Raw genomic sequence first — 26,567 nt, 5'->3', positions numbered from 1 at the left:
TGAACAACTTTCAAAGAGCAAACAATAAAGGCAATATTTAAAAAAGGAAAGCCATTTCCAAATGAAAGGTTAGTTGTATTAATCATATCCCAATGATAAATATAAATAAGCTTCTTTCCATTTTTATAATTAAATTATGATAATTTAGCTTAATTTATCTGCATACTAATAACAAACATACTAGTTGAGGAATGTGCTCTTGTTATTCATACTTTTGTAAAGTCTGACATCAGGTTGTTTTGGTTTTCAGATTACTAAAAAACTGTAAAGATGTGCTAAATGTCACTACAATTTCTTGATCCTAAGTGTGCCTTGCTGATTTTCAAGCCATCTGAAACCCGGTATCAATAATCCACTGCAGTCACCATCAGCTCATTCACATTAAATTGAAGTCTTTTGCTTTGGTTGCAGTTGATTCATTTGCTACTTTTATTTTTGTGCTGAGCCTCAAAATGTAGGTTTGATTAACAGCTAGTAAAGCTACCATTCAAAGAAAAATATACAAAGCCTAACCTCCTAAATGGAAAAGCAACTTTGTAAAATACATACTGCATTCAAGGCTGCCAGTGAGGACAAAACTAACTCACTGGTTTGAAATTGATGACAAGAATATCAGCCTACGGCACCCAAAAGAAAAAGGTAACAATGATAGCTGTGGACAAGCACAGCTTCCCTGATATCTAATCACTTGTGCCACTGTTTTCATGCTGCCAGCATCACTGCATCATCTGCTTCCCTTAACCATCACCAGGATCAAACACAGTATTTATTTCCATATATTCACAAGCACAGATGACCAGTTTTCAAATGCAGATGTCCTGCTCTCACCAAAACTGTCAAGTCCCTCTTATTTGAAAGCAGAGCCAAAGTCCTGTTTATGCAAAAAACCTCACCACCATAAACAGGGCATGCTGCATTTATATAAACCTCCCAGAAAAGGTTATAATAAGGTTTGTTTAACACATAAATTATATAGTCTAAAATGACAGATCGATCACAAGAAACCTAACAACATGACAGTATCCAAATGTGTTTGCATCTGAAATGTAGTTAACATGTAGTTATATTAATAGCTATTCATCACTGCTTTACAGCATCAGATGTAGCTCTTGTGCAAGAATCAAGCCGCAGAGACAGAAACCTATTCCCCATGTGCATTTAAGACTACTCATTGCGTTAATCAATGCAGGCTTCACCTCACTGTTACCGCTTTCCTACAATAACACAGCTCAGAGAAGGGGATCATTTGCTAGTTCATACAACAACATAGTTATTATTAGAGTTCCAAATACAAGGACAATATTGGCTTTAACACCAGTACAAAATCGACATATTCATGGCCATAAAAGACTAGGCCAATACAAACGTGCTGAATGAAGAACATTAGAAATATTAGCAAAGATCCACAGGCTTAACTCGAGCATCTCATGTAGCTGTTGTTCCACAATTCTTCATTCACTAAGGGCACTTTAGTGTGTGGAGCTTTCACTGAGTGTACAAGTAAAAATCATCGATGTATTCAATTAAACTCAAGTTTTATTTTACAGCTACTTGAAAAAAGAAGTCATTGCAAAATTTGCAAAAGTTACTTTTTGGATGCAAAGTGGCCTTCAGAAGGTAGAACAAACTGCAATCATAGAGGAATTATATTCTGCTGTACAAAAAAATGTTATTCGCACCAATTGTTTTCTCTTTAGCAATATCAGATGAACAGATTTTATCTTTCTCTCAAGAAATCTGACAAGATCTGCTGTTCCTAAGACAGGATGTCTACTTCAGCTCTCAAAACATGATCCAGTCACAGGGGTTTATACAACATCCAAGTTATTTCCCAACTTTGCCAGTTTCTTCATTCTACCACAAATTATCAATTCAATTCATTACACAGCAATGGCTGAGGCCAACTAACAGCTTTAATTCAGAATCACAGGCAGTTATCTGTGGCAGTAGAAGCAGGTTCTGCTTCCAAGTGTCCACTGCCAGCCACTACAATCCCAGAGCAAGAACAGCTAAGTAGGACATGCAGCCATGTCATCCACCATCACAGTTTATAGCCTAATGTAATTAACCAATTGGCAGGACAGCTTGTAATTACCAGAGTGCAACTGCAGCATATAGGGGGAAGATACACACCCTATTTGGCCAATAACTCCCAAAAGAGAGGGAGGCAAACGTGGAGTGACACCGGCAGTGACCACAACTACACAGGGTGCCATTGCACCAGGCACTGCACAAAGCAGGAAGGTACCCCAAGAACACAACCTGTCTGACCACAACAAATACAGTCCTGTTATCCTCAGAACTCTTCCCACGTTCACAAGTCAGCTAACACAAGTCTTTTAATTGCCATTCACAGCCCCTACTTCCTCACATGAGCACGCAACAAAATTTTATCATTCTAGAGGTTATTGTATTTTAAATCAGCTACCTTTGATTACTATGGGAAAAAAAAACCAAACAGCAGCTTTAAGAGAAATAAAGTGGCACAGCTGCCAGGTAGCAGGGGTATGACATTTCAAAGGTAGTAGATAGAAGAGAGGGCTTAAACTAACAGGGGGCAGGAGGAATCTGCATAATCATTCTTCCCTTTCTATGAAATAACCACACTCAGATTACACAAATCCCTTCACAGTGATCAGTTAACTCTAAATTTGAATTTATTCTTACTTGGTACTTTAAGCTTCTGCCAATTCAGACATACTTAAAGGAACAAACTGTCTTCAGATACATGCCCACAATCTGCCAGAATAACAAAAAAATCTTTTATTCTGTATCAAAAAGTAGAGATCAAAATAAAAGACCTGCACACAGAGTCACTACATACAGCACTCCTCTAGGAGGCAACAGAACCATTGACAGCAAACTAGAACCTAGAGATTTATGCTCAAATTAGCAGAGCCTGGGAGAGCTGCAGTGCCAGTTCATCAGCCTTAAAGCAGAGGACTTAAAAAAAAAAAAAAATAAATAAAAAATCAGAAGAGGCTTCCCTGCCTTTCCCCATTAAAGGTTCCCTAAACTCTCCTGTTGTGTTTTGTTTTTTGGTTTTGGGGTTTTTTTCTGCTTTTAAACAAACAAACGGGATAGCCTTTCTTACCTACTGTAGAGCCATCTAAAGGCCAAAGTCTCCAGCTCCTCCAATGCTACATCATCACACATGCAAAAGTCCAGAATGCATATTTGCACCCCATTACATCACCAGACACAAATACACTCTTGTCAGACTCTAAAAAATCACAACAGGCCTTTTTCCTTGCCCGCATTTGAAGGGTTTGCTGGAAAGAGAGCAGGAGCAAGGAGATGTTCTTGCTGTCCATGCTCAGCTGCCGAAAGCTGGCTCTGTTGTACCATGCATCTGCTGAAAGCAATGGGAACACTCAACAATTCCCAGCCATAACTGATTCAAAGATAAAGTCTAACTAAACAAACTAACATGATCAACAAAAAGAAGTGGATGAAAGTCAGTAAAAGTTCACGCTCAAAACTGCTAGGCAAAAGCAGCATCTTATTCAACAGATTTGTTCCCTATGTGTCCTGAGAGCTCTATCTCCTCACTTTTCTGGCACAGAATTTCCTTATAACCTTTTGCTCCTATTACCATAGCAGTGGACAAAACACAATACTGGCAGAGTGAGAATGGGATTCAGAGACTGTCAGCCAAACTCTAGATCTCTGTTCTGCACTCCCTGACTAACTAGTGAACATTTTATAAATATAAAAGTCATGTCCTCAAAAGAGCAGACCCAGCCTAATTCCCATGGGTAGACTGCTAGAAATAAGAGTTTTTCAGAAGTTTAGCAATTTTGATTATGTTTGTAATAGAGTTGCCAACACATAAAAAAATAACAGAAGGTTGCAGGAGGCTTTTCATTTTAACTAGACTAAAACTCTGCTATGCTACTACCATTTTAGAATCTCGCAAAATAAGTAGGAAAAAAAACTTTTTCTGCAGGCACTGTAATTAGTAGTTATTCTCTTTTTCCTAGTTTAACCAGCAGTTTTGATCCATTTACTTCAAAATTAGAAGTGAACCTTCAGTGAATTGCTACGTGGCTCAAGAACAGCAAGCAAAGTTGCTATATTCGAGCAGCAGCATGTAACTTAACATCACAGCATCAAGTTTTCTGTAATTATTGCCAGTGAGATCTGTATTTTACACACTCATTTTCCTAAGCATGACCTACTTTCACACTAATTGCAGTGCTTCTTGCCCAGAAAGAGACTGTTTTACGCCAGTGGTAACTCCATTTTTTAAAGCAATATAAGGACATTTTACATGCATAAAAGGATGTGTACTTAATCTCCCATACTAACTACACTGCAAGCACAATGCAATCATCTCCACACAATTTAAATCCTATTTCTTTCTGTGAATTAGCCAATTACTTATTTTAAGAATTAAAAATTATCACATTGAGATATAAAAAAAACAATATACTCGACAAACAAATCCAACTCACCCAAAGTTTTTCTCCACATACAATAATTCTTCCATTCCCCAGACTGGAAGACACTATGATTGTACTGTAGGTCACAGAGCCATTTCAGAATTCCCCTCAAGCAATCCAGAAAGTTTTCCATCTGCTAAAGAACACCCAGAACTTGAAACACATAACCTACAAGCACTAAGGGCCTTCTTGCTTAGCTACAAAAGACCATGGTTTGCAATATCAAGTCAGGATGAGCCTGCAGAGCCTATGTTTTTCTGAAAATTCCTTCAGATCAAGGATTTCATACAGTGCATGTTTAAGACTGCTGTCTTAAAGCAAAGCATTGACATTACCTGACAGCCAAAATAATGGAAATGGACACCTCGGCAGAAGTTCTATGAAGTCTACATGGCTGTTTCTACTTATTCACCCAAAGAAAATAAATTATGTACCAAATACCTTCTTTGAATCAAGAGCATATAAGGTTAATAAACTTAAATGAACATGACTAATCACATGAGAATGACAGCAATACCATACAAGAGTTTCTATCTCTAAAAAGTTAAAGTTCCTTTGTTCTAACATTGAAATGTCAGTTGAAGACAGCACTTAGCTGTAACTTGTGTGAACACCACACAAAATTACGTGCTAAGACTCTCTGAAAAAGACAATTTCAGCAATATACCAGTGTCATGGCTTAACCTGAGCCAGCAACTAAGACCACGCAGCCACTCACTCACACCCCAGCCCCCACCCAAGTGGGATGGGGGAGAGAATCAGAAAGGGAAAAAAACCTTGTGGGTTGAAATAAGAATAGTTTAATAGGACAGCAAAGGAAGAGATAATAATAATAAGGATAATGATAACGATAATAATAATAATCTAATATGCAGAACAAGACATGCACAAGGCAACTGCTCGCCATTCATGACACTGACAGCCCATTCATTCCCGAGCAGCCATATCTGCCCCCCCAGGCAGCTCCAGTTTATATACTGAGCAGGACGTCATATGGCAAGGAATAACCCTTTGGCCAGCCTGGGTGAGCTATCCTGGCTGCATCCCCTCCCAACTTCTTGTGGACCTAGCAAGTCCTTGACAACCCAGGAACAACCAAAACATCAGTGTATTATGAACATTCGTCTCATCTGAAATCCAAAACACAGAGTTAATTTCCTTTCTAGTAGCTATCTCAGCTGAAACCAGGACACCCAGTCACCATCCTGAAGCAAATCTCTGCAGGATCTTGCGGAGGCAGTAGTACACGACATAGTTCTACCCACATTGCTTGCAAAGAATCAGATAAGCCAGTCATTTGGGATCCAACACACAATAGAGCTATGTAATTTGACAGCAATTAGAAAAGATAAGCAGCACATACAATGGCACAAGAAGTTCTACCAAGCCTGTCCCAAAAAAGCTGGTTATCACAAAAGCTGAAAGGGTGTTTCAGAAAAGGAAAGATGAATTGGACAAGGCCTCTGAAAGTAGTACAGACCATCCACAACGCCCAAAAATTAGCCGCTGCCCATCTTTGATTTGTTCAGATATTGATTTCTCCACATGCTGGTGCTGTTCTGCCCAAGACCTGTATAAATATCCCTTAGTCACTCCTGTATCAACCAGGACACATTTTTTTTTAAAGCTGTGGAACACCACTTTTTTTTTTTCTCTAATCAATATTTATAGAGCAGAAAGAATCCATATTTGACAGACAAGACACCATCTGTCACAGACATGTTGGCAAAGGCTAAAAACGTACTGCTATTTTTCCCCAACAACAGCCACATCCAGAATAGCCCAATAAAACTTAAACTCTAGAACTTCCATGAAGTAAATCAATCCATTGTTATCCTCACCTAACAAAATTCCTACTAAGGCACTTTCAGATACAACAGTCATAAAAGTCTATTTTTACACACAATTTTCAAAGAAAAGTCATATACAGACTATGGTTGTCTCAAATAGGGAAAACTATCTAAATTAGGTCATAAACATTTCAGTAACTTTAATCCCACAGATGAGAATTATTATGCTGTTCCCCATATAGGCCAAATTTTGTGATATCCGACTACAGCAGCAATACAAGATCATTTTACGCACTCTGGTAACTCTCACAATGGCAAGAGCAGTCAGCCATAAAATGCATCGCTAAGGATGCAAATATTACATGCAGTTTTGAAGCCAACCTACTCAAACTGCATCAACTGTATTGTATGTAATGTAGTGGCTACTCACCTTATTACGCTTAGATGGCATAACAACGTTACACCGAAGTTACAGACATGAAAGATTATAGGGTAAAAATAGAACGTGACACTGCAAACTTGTGAAAGAACACAAGATTCCTCTCACAGCAGTTTTGTGCACTACAGGATATGAAGAATCCCCACCTTTGTGTCTACATTCACCTTAATTTTGATGCAGAATGAGAGTCTCAGGCTTTGCTTATTCACCCCATTTCAACAACATGCTTGTTCCGACAATTCTGAGCTGTTTGATGTCACAAGAATAGAAACATTAGAAAGATGTAACAATGAAATAAGAACACTTCAAAGGCGGTATGCCATTTCTATGTCACAGAAGGTTCTGTTACCTCACATTCTTTTTTTTATGCAAGTTCATTTGTTTTCAAGTTAATATACAGTTGTAACAACCTATGAGGTTAAGTTCTACTACCATCAAAAAAGGGCTTTTCTCTATACGTTAATGAATCAAAGTGTTACACAAATGACCTTTCATTTGACAAGAAATGCTTAAATAATATCACCTCTCTACCTATCTAGCTATGGCAATAAATAGAACTATCCCAGAAAGAAAGAGGAGCTTCACAAGATGAATGACAGAGGCTTTAAGACAGAGGGGCACAGAGAGACTCAAAGAAAGAAGGAATTTTCAAGCTGCTACTGAGGCAAGCAATTCTCTCCTTCATTTTGCAGATTTCCCGCCAACTGCATAATCTCTAATCCTCCACCTTCTTAGACACAGGCAATTGACTTTTTTGTAATACTCACCATCTTCCAGTCATCTGACTCAACAGCTTGCCTCTAAAACAGTAGAAATACCATCCTCCTTCCCCCCTGCATTCACCAGAAGAAACATATGCACCAATTCTTGAAGGGCTACATTCAAACACAGCCTTAAGTGCCTAAGAAATCCAGATCAAAATATCCTTGAGAAAAGGCTCCTTGCACCCTGTTTGTAAACAAAAGCAGTACTTACCCCAGTATGTGAAGTATGAGAGCTAGAGATGAAAAGCATCACATAAGAGCTGTGTTACTTCAAACCAAAACAATGAGGTAGAAGAAGCTCACTGCTCAAGTTGGGATTTGGGTTGTGCAGAGGCATGTAATGAAAAGTATGGCATCTATTTGTTTCGGGAAAAAAAGGCAGTTTGACCAAATAACACAACACACACAATACGAAAAAAAAAAAAAAATAATTCTCACATGTCAGTCTCTACAGCTTAAGACCTCCATCTCCAATAGAACCTCATCAACAAATACCACTTTCAGGATTTTGGCCTTTCAGAGATGCCCTGGGAGTTTCATTAAATAAAGTATTTATCATGGGGTAATGCCAAGAGCCTTGAGAAAAAGGTCAAATCAGTTCAAAAAATACCATAGGCAGACTATCATTTCTCTCCCTCAAAAAAAAAAAAAAAAGGGCATTTTTGGTCCACTTTATCAGAAGGGGAATTGAAGTCACACCCATAAAGTAACTCTACAGTAGATGCCCAAACCCAACCTTCAGATCTAAAATTGGTGCTTTATCTCCAGAACACCTTTCATCCTCAAATGATAAAACAGATCACACTGCTCATGAAAAATACGGGTCCACAGAAACTCCCACCGTCACCAGTATCATTAGGCAGCCTCAAGGGTGGCACAGAAAATGCAAGAAAATGCTGCTTGGTTTGGGGGGGTTTTTTGCATAACTCATTTAAAGCTAAAAAGAAAGCATTTCCTTAAATATGTTTTAATGTTTAAGACGTCACATAGAAAATCTGGTTGAGGTTATACACAGAATATTAAGAAGTTGAGCATGGTGCATATAAAAGAAGGTCAAATTAGTAAAATATAATACTTCGAACCTTCAGCGGGTACAAAGAAATCTCTCATTTTTCTCTGGATCCTTAACACAAGATACAACTTTAAAAAAACGTAAGTAAATTTCACGGAAAGTGAAATACAAGGAAAATATTAAGCTTTGTTCATTATAAGAAAACAAGCAAAGGCAGAATCTCCTTCTCTTTACAGTGCCTTTAAGCACAGCCTTTCCAGAGGACAAGCTGATTACTGGCACCGTATTCCCCATTTGTTCACTTCATGAAAAATTTCGGGTTTTGTATACGTATAACTGGCTAAATAATTTATACCTCAGCATTTATTATCTATCTGTTGATCAAGTGAGACAATTCATAAGAGCCTGTCTTGCATAATACATACAATTTCTAAACTTTACTTAAGTGAAGGATCTTAATGTTTACAACAGGCTCATTACAGTGAAAATTTTTGTTTTCAAGGATCTCTGCATTTGGTATAAATTATTATTGACTTATGTATACAAATGAGAAAACAAATATTAGACTTTTATCCCTTCCTCTTGCTCTACTCATCAAAACTGCATTCAGCCTACTGTATTTGTGTTATATATCAAATTCTTGACTAAAATAAAAGTAAATACTATGCATGTATTTTAAAATTCTAAAACTTAAATTTTAAGCAGATCACAACACCGTAACAATTTACAATAGTTCTGTTCACTCGTCCCATCGTAGTTCTAGAAGTGTCCTCAATGTGGAGACAGTTTAAATTAACTGTTATTGCCACTAGACAGCTGTAACAGAGATTCAGAGTCTACAGGTAACTTTTTACCTTCTATTATCATAACAGATTGATTTATACAGATGCACATATAGTCAGAAAGAATGTTGTCTTTATTTTAGGAAAGGACTTCTCTAATGACAGCGCATTGAGAACTTGACAAAAAAGGCTGCAAAAACAACACCCTCACTATTTTAGGCTGCCTACAGACTACTCTTGCATTCGGAGTTTGCTCCTCAGAGCCTCTGCATTCTCAGTCATTCTGCCACTCCCAGAGTCACTCCACAATCATCATTTCCTTAAGGACATGAAGTCAAACAGGCCTAAACCTTTGAAGATCATCACCAACAGCTAGATAAAGTGAGAAAACTGAGAAGTATATCAGAAAACACTGCGCACTGATTCATCATGGCTTTTGTTTTTACTATTTGTCCTTTTAGATATATTTATAAACAGTTAAAATTACTATAAATTTTCCATAATTGCTTGGTATCTGTAGTATTCTATTATATAAATTGGTTTTTTTCTCCTTTGAGCTAAATACTTTGTGTCGTCCCCATACACACTCTCCAGACAGGTAAATGTACATAAACGGATTCAAGATAGCTGTTTAATTTGGGACATTCAACGTATTTACATTCCCCACAAGTTGCAGCAGACCTGTGTTTTTCACTGTCCTGGTTTTGGCTGGGATAGAGTTAATTTCCTTTCTAGTAGCTGTGTGTTGGATTTCGTGGGAATGAGTGAGCGGCTGTGTGGCCCTGGATGCCGGCTTGGGTTAAACCATTACATTCATCCAATCAAAAAAGTAGGCAGACGAGAAACTTTTGCACCATGCAGCAAACATTCTGTCTCACTTATAAAGCTATAGATGAGTGCCACTTCTCACACCAACTTACAAACCTAGTTTAAAAATTAGAGTGAATTACACGTTTAAATATCAGTTTGCAAATTGAAAAAATTAAAATTGTTTTGATAATGATGGCATGCAGGTTGAAATAAGCACGTTCAAACAGGCAGCCCAGGCTTCACTAAAATCTAGCTAATAATATCAGCTGAAATAGCAATTTAATAGCCATGATCTGATCTTCTAAGAGTAGTTTTAAAAATTTGATATGATCTATAGTATAAAACAACTTTGACAAAACAGCAGCCTGCTCAAAAAGAGACAAAAGACCCCAAAGTTATTCCCAGGAATTCTGACAGAGTTCATGCATATTAAAGCAGTAAATTCACAACAAAGTTACAAAATACTCTAACAAAAACATGGACATTTACCTAGAAAAAAAATAGTAAACGTATGAGTTCGGCACAAAACTAACTTTGGTTATGTGTGTAACCAACACATACAGGCTACCAAAACCCCAAAACAAATACTAATTGTTCCTCACCCTGCAATTCACCCAGCATAAAAAAAGTCACTACAGTAACACTAAGCCAATAATAATAACACAAGCACATACATTTCAAACCGAAAGATCATTAAGAATAGCTATTACAATGACACCTACTGGGAAATAAACTACAGAAAAAGGGAACAGCATATACAGACTCTGTAGTTCAGAGCATATCATATAAATTTGACAGAGCAACTTGTTCGCTGCACCTGGGAACCAGAAAATCGAGATTTCTCACTGAAATAGGCACAACTCATTTGCAAGAACATGTTAGTTCATTCACTTGAAGGAAAAATTGACAACCTAACCTGTGAGAACCCTGAAAAGAGGAAATGCACCTAAATTCAGTGTGCTGTGATTATATGCTTCATCTACCGACACGCAGTTTTGCTTCATAAAGATGAGCAGCCCAATGACAGAAGTTCCAGGTATGAGAATCTAACAAAATTTACAGAATTTAGATTACTAAGCAAGGGGTTAATTGCAGGTGCACAATTAAGCGTGAAAACATAGCATTTGAAAACAAAATCCCAGAAAAATGGGCTAGCAGACTCTAGACATAGACTCTACTGAAAATGTGCTACACAACATGGTATTTAAATCACTGCTTTCTTCAATCAAATGTTCTGCTGAACGTAACAGAGTAAGATTTCACTTGCTCCAAGCACTGCCTGGAGAAGCTTGATCTCAGATGGTGCACCACGGTGGTGCACCGCTTCCTGCCTGAAAACTCACAGCACTCAGCCACAAAGATTAATGACTGCACACACAAGGAGAACAAGAGCGACAGACAATACATTTTAGAGAACTTATTAACTGTAGGATGCAGAAGCTTGCTACCCTGAATTACAATTCTTGATCAATATTATTCAATAACCACAATCTGAAAATAAACCATAGAAGGGAACAACTAGAATGCTGCTAACACTCAGGGTTACGACATTTACTTTATATTTGAAACATGCATATTTACAAATTTTCTTTTCACACCTACACATATAATACTACCACCAGTAACTCCCATTACCACTAACAAAACGGCTCGTGGTATTTCCACATCCACTCGATAGAGAATCAATCCTTCTCTTCCTGAACTCCAGGTTGAACTTTTGACACTATTAAATGCATTAAATTAGTTTCCTGGCAAAACACAGCACGGCTAACGCAAAGAAAAAGTAGACTGCTTGAGTGATAAATACTTCAGCAACTTTGCCAGCTATATTGACTCATTTAAAAAGAAACAAACAAGATGGTTATGAATCTAGATTATCACTGGTTTACTAGTTTCCTAGTATTTTTAAAGAGTTTTAACTTGTCAGCATCTTCCTGACATTCTGGACTAATATTCACTGGAGCTAATCAATACCCACTTTCATGCCTGCAGAACAAGTGTTCCATCAATACTAAGCTTAATCACCTCTTCACCAAAGCTGGATTATAACAGCAGCAAGTTTAAGGAACGGAAATGCTGAAAACAGCTTTCCTCGGATACTCACATTTTTGATGATTAAATAAACATTACAGACCTAACTCAGTTGCCTTTGTTAAGGTGATACACATCTCATCTTCAGTAAGAGGATAGAGATCTTTCCTGAACTTGTTTATACACCATAATACCTGCATTTCCTTTACACTTACACAAGTTGTATACTGGTACCAGTCGTTACCAGCAGCTTCACGGAAATTTCACATTACATTACTAAAGCTGTAACCACTAAGTTAGTATTTGCAAAGGACCACCACTGTTGTAATTTAAAACAAGTATGCTAACAGATGCTTTATTCTCTTGTTCAGCCTACTGGAAGATGCTTCCAAATCTACAGCTTTTACAGGTTTTACTTGGATGGTCTAAGTAAAATTGTCAGATATGTAGAAAACAACAATGAAGCTCATCGATCTATGCACTGCAGTAAGGTTACTGAGAAACAAGTAGGTTTTACTTCTATGTCTATTTAAATAAAGCTATCTGCAGGAGTTGAAAGCAGGTACTTCTACTAACCAGAAGGATGGCATATTAAGTACAGGAATAAAAATCCCCTTTCCATCCTCCACAAACACCAGAAGGCTGTTTCTATACATAAAACGCAACACAGTCATGGCTGTTTCTGTATATAAAACACAATACAGTCATGGCACTCTGAAGACTGAAGGGAGGAAAATCAGAAGGTCACTTTTCAGTCTCTAGAGCTGACAATCATAATAATCTTGAAAAACTAAGAAATACAGAAGCTTTTTAGAAGAATCTGGACAACACAGCACACACAAAGCCTGCGCTCATGCAAGCTGAGCAGAGCACAGACGCTTTGCTTTTCACTCAGTTCTGCATGCTCATTTTGGTGATGGGACTTCCCCCCAACCCAAATCTGTTCCGGACAGATACTACTGCCTGAAACGCCTCCATCTGGTAACTTTTTCCGACTCTTTCAATAAAAAGTTAACAGAGACAAGCATTCAGTTACTCTAGAAGCCTCCATGCACTGCACACAATGAAAAGCTGATTTTTTAAAAGAGCGATGATCACGAGAAACCAAAGATTGTTCCAGAATCGACGTACAGGACAAGATAAAAGAAACTGGACAGGCCAAGATGGTATTGGAATTTATGCTAGTATACCAGTAACAAGACGTGAAAATGGCGCAATTGCTTGGTTTTGTTACTTACACCATCATAACTAGATATTTTCTTTAGGATACTCCTGAACAAAAATAATGCAGGAATACGAAAATTTTATTAACATGGCACACTATCCAGCATAACTATTTTCTGCTTTTTATGAAAGACACAGATAAATCAATGTAGACTGAAAATAACATATTATAATATCAAGTACATTAGATAATCAAATTTTATATAATTATTACAAAGTTTAGACGGAGACTGAACTTGGTAATAGAGGGCACATCACTAGTACATAAAGCATTGGACAGCAGAAAATTTAACCTGTGAATGACACTGCATCAGATACCACAAAAACATCCACCTGAATAAAAATGTGTATCTTCCCCTTCTCTTTAAGAAATATGACATAGAAATAACTGTATGATTTCTCCAAGTTATTAGAAGAATAAGACCTTTTTAGCAAGAAAAGTTATTTGATTTCAGCAGCAATACAAGCAGATTAAAGTGAGCAATTGAGGCATTTGTGCTTAAAACTGGATTATTATTATTAAACTAGAATCATAATCACAAAAACCAAATCATTTTAAGCTCATGTCCTCTGCTATAATACTGTATCACAGGATCAAGGGAAAGGTGACAATTTATGTAACACTCCCTGTTGCTAAAGTAATTGAGCTCACCAAGTATCAACCATACTTTGGATAAACACTGCCAAAACTTTTAAAAATGGCTTTTTCATTTCATAAGGAGAAGTAAAATGAGTTGCAATCACCACAACCCTCCTACTATGAACTAGCAATTTCCCCATGTCAGAGATTACATGTTAAATTATTTTGAAGCTGCTATGATATTGCTAATGGGGAGAAAGAGAAAAAACACATTAGCACCAAACTTCAAATTCTCTGTTAAACTGACATGTGCCTCCACTTACTTTTGCAACAATTTTTGTACTTGACAATAGAAGCTCAACACACCAACCAGCACGTAAAGGAGACAAATACAGGCCAGCGTAATGCTTTTGATGTCCCCATGACCGCACTATTGCCCTGCAGGTCAAGTTCAGATCTCAGTCACATTCTGAGCCTCCTCTAGGAGATCTCAGGAATATCTGCGACAAAACCTTCTGTCAACAACTAAACACTCAAGGATTACAGTAGAATTAGTCTATCTTCACTATATGACTTTCCGGATGATTACTCTTTCACACACTTGGGAGCAATCACAAGCCCATCTTTGCCACAAAATATAAGGCTACAGTTATTTAATATAATTTGGACTTAATTTGACATAACAACTTTTGAATAATAATTAGCATTAGAAGCAAAATCACTAATATCCAACTAACCAATAGTTACATCCATTTACCTATTCCCACTCTTGCAGAGAAGAAAAAAAAATCACGTCTGTAAAAAGAACACGTGCAGCAGTTTATGTAGCTCCGGCACCACGAAGGCAGGTGGGTTCACTGACAGATTTGTTACTAGGACAATCGCATCACTAAATCCAGAATCCCCTCACACTGGACCTCTTCTCAACAACAATCCTACTCCGTGGTCTCTCAGCCAACTCCAAAGGCTGGAGCCTGTCGCCTGGCTGATGAGCTCCATTCCCCACTTGTTTAAAATTTAAACATGTTCATGCTGTGACCCATACTGCACTTCGCACCCAACACTCACAACACAATTTCATTCTTTCCTTCTCACCTCCCCCTTAAAGCTCTCTCTTGTCACGATGCTTGGATAAATTGCCAGCAGTCGGTCTATTGCTGTGTGGTGGCCAGAATCCATCAGGCTGACCGGAGTGCCTCATTCTTTTCCTTCCCTCACCATCTGTCTGTATCCATCTCCTATTATTTCAGACTGTCCGTAAGGACTGTATGCAGTCTGGGGCAATAACCATCTTTTTTCATTCCCTATTTGTACAGAACAGCATGGGGTCCTCCTTTGTAGTTTTTATCAAAACAATAAAAGTGGAGCTGCTCAATACAGATTTTATGAAGTTTGGTTTATACTAAGAAGAGAAAAAAGGTCAGAGAAAGAACAAAAAAAGCAAACCACATCCACTTCTTTCTATTCTAGCCTTACAAGACTCCTCTCCCCTATTTCAGAAAAATCAGTTTCCCAGTTTTCAAGAAAGCATAAATTTAAATAGATAGAATCATAGCATCATTTTAGTTGGAAGAGACCCTCAAGATCATCGGCTCCAATCAGTAACCTAACACTGGCACTAAACCACGTCCCTAAAAACCTCACCTACGTATCTTTTAAACCCCTCCAGGGACAGTGACTCCCCCACTTCCCTGGGCAGCCTGTTCCAATGTCTAACAACCTTTTCTGGTAAGAAATTTTTCTTAATATCCAATCTAAACCTCTCCTGGCACAATCTGAGTTCGTTTCCTCTCATCCTGTTGCGTGGTACTTGGAAGAAGAGACCAACCCCCCCCCACCTCGCTATAACCTACTTCCAGGTAGTTGTAGAGAACAAGAAGGTCTCCCCTCTGCCTCCTGTTCTGCATGTCAACTTACGGCTGTAAGAAAATATTTCAATATATTTCTCTTAAAGAACACAGGTCACATTAACTTTACATAGGAAAAGTTATTACATAATAAAATACATCTATATAATTTCACTGTAATTGACGTATTTTGTAAATGACCCAAAATATGCAAAGTCTTTTCTCTAAACGACAGTTGGCCATCCAACAATTCGATAAGAATAGTCAGAGACTTTTTACAGGGACATTTTATGTATTCTCTGTCGCTGGTTAAGTATTCTCTCCCATTTTCACTGTCAGAATGATCTTGCCACAGACCTCATCCCTGTTTGTCCTCTGGAAACACACAAGCACTCTCCACTTCGGTGACTGGAAGCAAAAATAAAACTGGGACCCCTTGTATTTCTCTCAACATTGACACCACAAACCCATGCTCTCAGACCATTCTTAGAAACGACCCACAACTAATGTGGTTTGGGTTTTTTTTCATTTTTGTGGATTTTTTTTGAGGGAAACTCTTTCCTTTGGCCCTACAATCACTACCAAGGTGAACTGACTATATTTTGCTTTTCTTCCTAGTAAATAAAGAAAGGAAAAACACTACAGTCCTAACGCCAACCTGGCTTCAGAGGGGTCATGGCAAAAATCACACGCTGCGGTAGCAACTTGTGCTTGATCTCCTTCTCCCTTATTCTGTATCATCTCTACATCATGCTCTCATCCTGCACCTACCATTCAGGAGCTGCCCATCCTACTGAATACTGCAGACCTGCTGGGGAAGGGAAATATAAGCCAACAGGCATATTGCAATTAAAACATAGGTGGTTGTGCTCTAAATTAACAAGCACAAATACCACATTTACAGGAGCCAGATTCCTCCTCAGTTTTTCACATCATCTCAGTGCTGTCAGCAAAAGGAGAGCGGAAGGTGGGAAGGGAACAAAAAGGAGCGACAGAGCCGCAATCCACAGTAAATATTCAACGCGCTCACAAAGTATAATTTAATTTAGAAATCAATCAAATATTTAAATGCCTCGTCACACCGGGGTAGTTCATTCTGGAAGTTGAACCACCTTTCCTCCTCCGGCTGCAGCAGCCGCTGCCACCCGCCCCCCACCGCCAAGGGGACGGGGGCGGCAGGACGCGCTCCCCTCGCCTGCCCGCAAATGGCGACGGAGGGAGGACGCGACCCTGGCCCGCCGGGGCTGCCCCGCGCCCGTCCCCCGCCGCCGCCGCCTCAGGACGCGGGGACCGCGACCGTGAGGGGAGGACGGCGACCCTTAGGCGGGGACGGCGACCGTGAGGTGAAGACGGCGACCGTTATCCAGCGCGCGGCCCGCCCCGCCCGCCGCACCTGGATGTAGTTGGTCTCGCAGTACTCGGCCACCCGCTCGAGGTTCGTGTAGCTGTCGAACAGGGCCCGGCGCCCCCCCGGGATCTCCTCCTCCAGCAGCATCTGCAGCTCCGCCATCTTCACATCCTCTCACTCCGTCCGTCTGTCTGTCTGTCTGTCTGTCCGTCCGGGCTCCTCACACCTGGGGGTACGGTCCGCAACCCACCCGCCCACCCCCCCCCCAGCCCCAGGGCGCTTCTCGCCGCACGGGCCGGGCCTCGCGCCGCGGGCAGGCAGCGCGCGGGACCCCCACCGCGGCGGGGGCGGGGCGATCCGCGCCGCGTCTCCTGCGCATGCGCACCCACCCCCTCCCTCCGCGCCCCCTCTCCGCCCCCCCCGCGCCCACTTCCGGCCCGGCGATATCCGGGCGGAGCGGGGCCACCGGGTGCTCCCGCTCCTCAGCATCGCGTAGGAAAAGCCGCTGAAGCGAGAGTTTCCTGCGTTGTTTTGGGGTTTTTGCGTCCGCGTTAAATACGCCAAATATCGTATTTTCATTTTAGGAAGTGTCGGCGCTTTTTTTTTTTGGTCATTTTGCGTTAATTTACTCAATGGCAGCTTGCTAGCGGCGCTCGTTTAGAGCGCGGGTCTAAGGCCGCATCGCTGGCAGCTTTGTCCTTGAATACAATGGGCTGGGGTCAGAGCCCCGGGCTCAGTAGAGCGGCTGCTCTGCTCTTCTGGTCAGCAGAGGAGGGAGAAAATGTTTCTTTTGTGCAGGTTCTGTCTGAGAAGCTGTTGTACAGGGGTGCGAAGAAGGGTAAATTCTCAGCTGCTTTTCAACTTTAACAGAGAAAAGTGTGTAGTTAAGAGTCAGCAGAAACAGAGGCAGGACAGCACTGAAGCCATGAGTCTGGAGGTCTGCTGGTGTGCTCCTGGCTTTAATACTGACTTTCTTATGTCCCGGGCACATCACTCAGCATCTCTACAATTGTGATGAAAGTGCCTGCCCTTAGAGAAATATAGAAGGCTTTTCCACTGAGTTCTTTCACCTGAACCTGAAAGTAGCCCTTTGTTCTACCATAAAAAAAATCAGTCTTCTCAGCAGAAGTGTCCCAGGTTTCTCCAGGGGAGCTCATTTGTCTCTTTGAAATGAATTGCAGCTGTGATTACTCACCTCATGTTCCCGTGAGGCTCCACAGAGCTCCTGCTGCCTCTGCAGTGCAGCCCTGGGTTATCTGACATTCCTTATGGGCTCTGATATGACAGCCTGGTATTTCCCCAGCCTTCATGTTACGGACACTTTTGTGGTAGTTGCCAGCTCAGGTAGATCCAGTTCTGCAGTCCTTGTACACCAACCCATAGGAGCATTGGTTCTCATGCCTGGAAAGCTGTTGCAAAGGCATCTAGCTGGATATGCCTGGCCTCCAGGTGACTTCTAGAATTACAGATTGCAAACACCTGGTGGGGTCACACTACAAACATGTAGTCTTTGGGCCAGTGCTTTTAAGTTTCTTCCCTTAAAAGAAAAATGAGAGAGAAATCCCTGCCCTGAGGGATGTCTGCCTGGAGACATTTCCTCTTCGCTTGCTTAGCTCTCCCACATGAAGGATGAGTCATGCAGTGTTCATTATACTGCTTTAAAAACCCTCATGTGCAAAGCATTGTCGTCGGATTTTTAAATGTGGGTTAAAATTCACAACTTCAGCTACTCGATGGTGTGCTTAATTTTTGTACAGGCAATTGAAGTGCCAAGGGTAATTCATATTTTACAACTGCAGTAGTCTTAATCTCACAAAAAGGTTAAAGAATCACAAAACACCCTGCTGGAGACACCCCACCACAATGTGTGTGGGAGAAGGTGGGTGACAGCTCAGGAGCACCTGGACCGTGTCACCCAGTGTGGTGCCAGGTGCCCTAAAATGACAAGGACTCCAGAAATGAGTGTCGAGCAGCCTCGCTCTTGTTGCCGTCTACCCCCAAAGATTGTAAACCATGAGCTATACTTCCAAAAATTTTGCTGTTGCTAATAAACCCTGGTTGTCAGCCCCCCTGCTGATTGTTACTGTGCCTTTTGAGAGCACTGATCTGAGCCTTTGCCCCAAGGGCTCCATGAAGAAAAGCCAACCAAACCAGCTCACAAAGGGGTGCTGTACAGTGTGGAGCTCCAAGCCTGCCCTGCACCTCCAAGAATCAGCCGTGGCCAGGTCCCTGTCTCACCCTGGGGCCTGCAGCTGGCAAATAACAGCTTCGCACTTTGGTGATGTGCCCCCTGCACCCTCCTCCGCATCTGGACTCTGCTCATGTCACGTATGCTGCTCCTGCAGCTCCAGGGGTTGGTCATGCCCGCACACCCAGGACTCTTGGCGTTCGTGCCAGGCTGAGACTTTCCTTCTCTCTTCATTCATCTGCTTCTCAGGTGCAAAGTCAAGCTGTCATTTGGCAGCTCCCCAGTAAACCTGCACCATCTTTCTCTTGGCAAAAGGAGAAAGCTGTCAAGATGTAAAGAGGAAGGTTCTCCAAAGATGCTGGTGGGAGTTTTAACTTGGATTAGCAGCACCAGACTGTAGGGAGGGGGAACTGTTAACTGCGTCATCTTCTCTCTGTGCTTTTGGGTGCCATCGGGGCCTGATTTCAGTGGGAACCTGCAAGAGCCCGCCTGCTCTCCAATCCACGCTCAGCATCACCAGCCTTTGGACAGGGAGCTCCCACCTGTGCATCCAGCACCTCTTGACCTCTTGGTGGCCCTGCTGGAGGCTTTTAGGGCATAAGAAGCAGCATTATCTGAAATAAGTGCACACAGCTGTTCACCAGGGTAGCTGAACTAACCTGTCTGTGTTATTAGGTGCTTGTTATCACAGCATGTTTGTATTTTAATAGGGTACTCTTTTGTGGATTTAAAGTTAAATATGAAGAGCCCTCCTGTCAGAATAATAGCCATCCTATAATCCTCTGTACACATACAAAAATAATTAGAAATATTGTTTAAATTAGACCAACTGAATCCAACTACCACTTCCCTAAATTTACATAAATGCCTTCCCATCTGTCAAGTGATGTTTTAAACTAATTTTAAGCTTTTATACTCCCTCAGCCCTAATTACAGTATTACATGCTGCAAATTTTCCAATTTTTTTTCTTAATCCTTTTGTGCAAGATTTTCCCTTAGATCAATATCTTCAAGACTGGGAAGCAAATATACTTTTGACCTAAATATGCTGTTCAAACAGTCATCAGAAAATAGCAAGGCGAGCACCTAGCTGGAGATCCCACATTGGACATTAGATCCAAAAGCACAGGGAGGCGGCTGTTCTTACAAGTTCTCTTGCATGCATTCGGTTTGTACCTCTGCCGGTCACCCAAGGGAGCCACAACAACTCGCACAGACAAGCACATCCTTTGGTCATTGCAGCTGGGCACTCTCTGTGAGTGTCCCACATAACACAGGTTGAATTACTCATTCTTAATTAGACAAAAGTAATAATGGGCTAGCTCAAAGGTCACCTATTTTGGGGATCACAGTAAGAAATCACAATCAAAAGCCTCTTACATTTTCTTCGCTATATGGAAAACTGAACAGCACAATGACCACATTGGGGTGTGTGAGTAAACATCCAGTTTAGACAGATGACCAGGTCAGATCTCTGACAGATCCTGCCACAGGTTTTCAGTTCACTTATGTAAATAACTCTGCTCTAGTTATTTGAGGTTCTAATTTCTGAGCATTTTTGCCTTAATCTTTTTTTTTTTTTCTTTTTCACATTTTGTAAACAGCAGAAACAAAAGCTGAAAATCCTTGTGCTTGCTGCATCACATGGAGCTGAGCAGATTTGCAGCTGGATGAAGGACAGAGGGACTCTGACACCAAACGTGTGTACTGATCATGTACATAGGCCCATGCCCTTTAGCCAGCAGGTAACATTTACTGGAGAGGTGGGGGGAAATGAGGGATTGAAGACAATAGTCTGTAACTGAAGTACCTCCACTCCTTCAACAAAGACATAGTCATGCCATCCTGCTTGCTTCACAGTGTCTGGTGTGCCTCTGGCTGGGTGATGGGTCTTTGCCAGTCTCATCATCCAAAGCACCTGCAGCCAACAGCAGTTTATTTAACTCCCACCGCTCCTGCGGAACGCCAGGGGTGGCCTCCTGGCACAGAACACAGCTCATACACACCCAGTGCTGCAACAAATGGTGTCAGGATCTTGAGGCATCTTAAACACTCAACCTCCAGTCCTCGCTGTAGAACAGAATGAAATACCCACACACCCTCCAGCTGCACATTCTCCTCCTGCTTCCTTGGGCATTCAGCAATTTGCTGGGCAATCAAGATTGTATCCACAGATAACATCTCTGCTTAGGAGAGACTGCAGCTGGGTAAAGCCTGGCTGAACAAAGCCTGGCTGAACAAAGGGTAGGACAAGTGACCCGTGGGGTAGTTTACATCTCATGCAAGTTTTTGCCCTAACATTGCTGTTTCAGAACCATCTCAGAGGCAGTGCCTGACTGACATCTCACAACACTTCCAGAGAGGAACAGGACATGTTGCGGAGATTCAGACTGTCTGTTCTAGGATGTCTCATTCGAAATACCAAGCTTTTGTTCTAGGAATCCAAGTTTTCTCTTGAACTTTATTTCAACAGAGCACTGTGTGAGAAGAACAGAGTCACACAAAAGGAGAAACTCTGCAAGGGAGAAGAGGTCAAACTAAATAGGAAAAATAATGATCTCTTTCTAACATTTCAGACTTTAAAAGAAAACAGGCAACAAATGGTCTCAAAGAGAAGCCAGCACAAAGCATAGTTGCTCATCAGTTTCCCTCCACGGGTTCAAAGGACAAAGCACTTGAGGGGAAAGGGGGAGGAAAGAAACACTCTAATTTATTTTTCTTTCCTGCCAATATTCCTTCTCAAAGATGCCAACCCAGACCAACTGCCAGGCCTTCCCCACCCTGTCCTGACCCTCATGGCATCCTCCAGGTAAGGTCTGATACGGCTGCTGAGGATACAGATCCTGAAGTGGAGTCACTGTTCCATTACAGCATGTCCCTTCTCAGCTATTGATTCCGGCTCATTACACACCGGAAGACATGTTGCAGGCCTACCTGTCCTTTTTTCATATTTGCAAGTTTGCTCTGCAGCTACTACAGTTAGAATGATTCTCTGAGGTCTTTGTTTCTTCTGTATGTAAATAAAGTTCAGATTTTTAGGTACTCGCGTAACTCCAGGAACCTGCCCCCTGGAGCTTTTTTAATCCTGTCCTGTTTGTAATCATACTTTTACCACACAAACCACTTCAAAAAGTTTGCATATTCTTAGGAGCCACCAAACAAATGTGTGTTGTTCCTGGAATTAGCATAACTCCCTTGCATGACATCTGTGAAGTCATCTTTCCTCCTTCCATCACACATCTGGTCAAGTAATCCCCTTTCATGAGGCTGCAAAGGCTGCTCCTCTTTGCACAGCTTTTGTTCACTATCGCAGTTTGCATCTCTCTCCTTCTAACTGCTCTGTCCCCCCACTTGGCTAACACATGGGAGCATTTCAGCCCTTTCTCTCCCCCACAGCTATTTTTGACAGTATGGTACCAGCACAAATCTCAGCGATGCAGTACTGCCCAACAGGAGATGGAGGCTGATGGTCACATCAGTCACAGCAGCTTGACCCACCTCAGCCTGAGTCTGGTTTGACTGAACATTTATGCGCGGCCAGGCCTCCTGCACTGTCTCCTCTGAGATGGAGCTGAAAGGTCTCATTTATTTCAAAGGCAAAGACATCTCTGAACCCTATGAGTGAGCTTTTAGTGGGAAAGAAAGCCTAAGCTGTACCCATCCTGCTACAAACCAAAGTCACAACCTCTACACCCTGGAATATAAGACAGGACCTAAATGACCAACTACTATGTCAGCAAACGAGGTTTGATCTGTCTCATACAGGCATCAGGATTTATTTTTCCATCTTTGTCTCGTTAGGACTGGGCTTTTGAGGGAACATGACAGAGCGAGCTGTTCACAGCCCTGAATTCAACTGGGGCAGGATATTTAACCTACAAGGTGTTTCAAAAAGATGGAACCAATTTGAAATCACTATATCGCTGCAACCACGAACTGCCTGTGAACAAGGGAACATAGAGCATTTCTAAAAAGATTACTAAAACTTGATAACATTAAACCGTTTGTAATTTTTTGTGTAATTGTAATATGTTGCAATCATTAAATATACTGCTTTGAAATTGTGTTGATATTTGAAGTTGTGTCAATATTTGAAATTGGGTCCATCTTTGAAATTGGGTTCATCTTTGAAACTGGGTCCATTTTTTTGAAACACCCTGTATTTTGCAGATGCCAACCCGAACTAACAAGCTTCTGGTGGGTTGGGGCTCAGCTGGGTGTACAAGCTTGTGACACAGGTTTCAAAAGCCCCTGTCAGACTTTTGCTTCCCCAGCTGGGGAATGGGATTGCTGTGGGAGACAACGGTGCAAGACATCGGTCACCCTTCACTGAATGGGGGCTGAGGTTGGGCCATTACCGATAGATTAATAAAACGGAGCTCTGCTGTTCAAAGTAATCATACAAGTCTGTGCAGATCTCTGGCCTCACATAGTAATTTATTTGACTCATACACCACGGCAATTCATCCTCTCTGAAGGGCCTCATTCCCTGCTCTGTGTGCTCACTACCCATGGAGCCCAGCTACGCATTAGTTTCCTTCCTTCCCTCTCTGTGCTTCTCTGCAGCATGTATTCGCTAAATATAACCTGACAGCTTACTTTCTCAGGTCCACAGCCTCAACACCCATGCATTTCTTCTCTGTGCCGAAGCTCTGTTTTACAAGTCAAGCTGTAGTCTCCCTCCCAGCTCATCTTGCATGAGGGATGAGCACATCCTTGTGTCTTCTCCTTTCTCACATCCATCACTGTTGCTGGAAGGGGCTCGCACAGCCAAAATCTAGCAGCCTCAGAGCCAGGCAACCAAGAGTTAACTGTTGTGGTTGTTTTGCAGATGCCAGCTAGCCCTCAGCTCTCATCAGTTTGTCCGCTTCCACTACTTCCAGTTTTGGCTTAATTCTAAGTCTCTTTGAAGCCATCATACATGTATGATTTCATTGCACAAGGAAGTTCTCACATCCAAATAGTATCTTACCGCTCCTCAATAACTTTTGGCATTACCAACTTCAAAAAGTGCCGTATGTGCACTCCCTGAAATGTCATTGAAATCCGCCTTCTAATTGTATTGCCTGACCTATTGCACACCAAATCTCAAGGGCCGATTATTTATTCCAGAAAAATCTGGTCCTTGTCAGTATACGGGACACTTCCAACCCAAGGGCTCATTTGGCCACTTGCTAGCTGTACCCCTTGATTCAGGAATCCGGAGTTCACTGGGCTACTGAGCGTTGTCTAAGTATATACATCACTAGGATAAAGAGATTATTTCAGGGCACAGACTGGCTGTCATCTCTAATATGTAGGAAGAGGAGCAAATATATACAGCTGGTGTGCTTTTGTTCTTCTACCGCCAATCTGATTTTCCAAACTGTTTTTATACAAATGAAAAAGGAGAATGGATAAATCCTTATTTAAAAAAATGGCTGGGAGCTCAGCAAATACAGCATCTCTAAGGATAAAATATCCGCAGTAGCCTTCCCCCTCCCCTGCCTCCTCAGGAACCTGCAGTATTTCTCCCAGCTTTCCATTAACTACTTTTTTATTATCTGAATGTCTGCCCACATGAGTAATTGAGTGAGTCACATCAGCAAAAGATTTGGTGGAGTTTTATGGGGAAGCTGCACTGTAAAATTTTTTTAAATCACAGTTTAATTGACAGAATGAGGATTTTTTCACTATGGTGACAATTTAAAGACCAGTGCAGCAGTAGTGGGAGAAAGAAACACAGAGGCGATAAGGATTTCCAGTTCTTGAGGGTAACTGAGAAAATGTGATTACTCAGCTCAGTTTACCACGCTGGAACAGTAAGGCTACAAAATATATAAAGGCTAATGCAGGATGTATGTTGGCAGTATTTTTACCTTTACTGTGTAAAAGTTGCCATCAAGCTTTCTCAGGCACAAAAGAGGTTCACTACGAACTACGGTGTATATATAGCAACAAGCCCTAGCTAGTTATCACTGCTGGGATATGAAACTGGAGGCCTGATCCGGCAAACCCTCTACATCATTTTCTATCTCTTTGCATTATGGCAACACTAGACTTAGAAAGACATCTAGGCATTTGAATAGTCAAGTAGGTGCCTAATGCAATAGTCAAATTCCAAACACCCAAACAGCTTCAAAAATTTGGTTTCTAATGGCTGAAAGCCACAATCAAGATTTATGTGCAACTGTGCCGGGCCAGTCTATGAAAGTCAGTGGTATTCAAAACAATCACACAGCATAAATAATAGTCAGAGTTATACAAAGGTTTGCAGTCCCAGGCCCACGCCTGAGGTTAATTTAGAGCAGTATGTTAGCAAGCAATCAATTTGCTCCTTCTGTTTACAAGAACAATACCATCAAATCGAGGCACAGGCTCTAGCAAGTTTAATACACATTCCACACAGTGGAAGGACTAAGTGCTTCACACACCCTCTGTTCCTGACTATCTTGCTCGCCAGTGAATGTGGGGCGGCTGCAACCATTCCTCCAGTTGGTTTTCCATCATATGTGATGGTGTATTCTTGCAGGCATGCTTGTCAAGTCCCATTAGCTCACAGCTCGCTCTCTTCTCCCAAGGCACCTTTCCCCCATTCAGACTCCTGGAATAGCGTGCAAAAGCAGGATTGCCAGCTCAGAGATAGGGCATGCTCAGAAACTAATCTGCCACACAGTGGGCAACCTCCTTTCTCCCCACAGTGGACAGTGGCAGGTGGCTGCCAGAAGCTTTTTGGCCAGAAAACTATTTGTGGAAGCTTAGAGCTGTGTGAGAATGCTCATACATGTTGCAGCAAGACAGCAGTTCTTCACTCCCCCGCACAGCAGCACTCCAGTTACTGCTAACACCCATGGTGCCCCGAATCCCGTCCTTGTGCCAGGCTGACTCACAAGAACCTGAGGACGCAGCAGGAATCAGTTTGTGACATATTGGATACTGAAGGCTGCTGAGCAGAGGTTGAAGTTGCTGCATTTCTGTTATTTAGGTGTTGTGGAGTTCCTGCATCTCCAGCTGTAAGGCAAATGCATGGAGTTACAGCATCAGCGCGCAGCACAATATCATCAATAACTCACAGCTAACAAGTCCTGCATGAGTAAGTCAGTTGCTTTTCAGTCCAAGAGACTACAAAGCCGGAGTACGCATTTTCATGTTAGTGCTGACATCAGGGCATGAGTATTATTCCCAGAATTAAAAATAAAATATCCAACAACAGTGAATTCCAATGGAGGATCCAACAGTGCCAGGAAAAGTGCAGGTTTTTTCCCTGCTGCCAGTAGGCTTTATCAATGAAGATGCAGGGAAGTTGCCAAGGGTAATGAAGTCACCTT

At 41.5% G+C, this 26,567-nt stretch overlaps 1 protein-coding gene across 46 annotated transcripts in view; it reads right to left on the bottom strand.

The window, feature by feature from the left end:
- Positions 1-17,254, bottom strand: part of ABI2 (abl interactor 2) — a 62,364-nt gene extending 45,110 nt beyond the window's left edge. For all 46 annotated transcript variants that reach the window (XM_080346448.1, XM_080346470.1, XM_080346479.1 and 43 more), the window contains exon 1: positions 17,118-17,254. In XM_080346448.1, coding sequence (XP_080202574.1) covers positions 17,118-17,234 — 117 coding nt within the window. In that variant the 5' untranslated portion in view covers positions 17,235-17,254. The remainder of the gene's footprint in view (positions 1-17,117) is intronic.
- Positions 17,255-26,567: the final 9,313 nt, after the last annotated feature.

The sequence above is a fragment of the Nesoenas mayeri genome (genome assembly GCF_963082525.1).
Source record: "Nesoenas mayeri genome assembly, chromosome: 6".
Classification (NCBI taxonomy): Eukaryota; Metazoa; Chordata; class Aves; order Columbiformes; family Columbidae; genus Nesoenas; species Nesoenas mayeri.
This window is presented reverse-complemented; position numbering and strand designations above follow the sequence as displayed.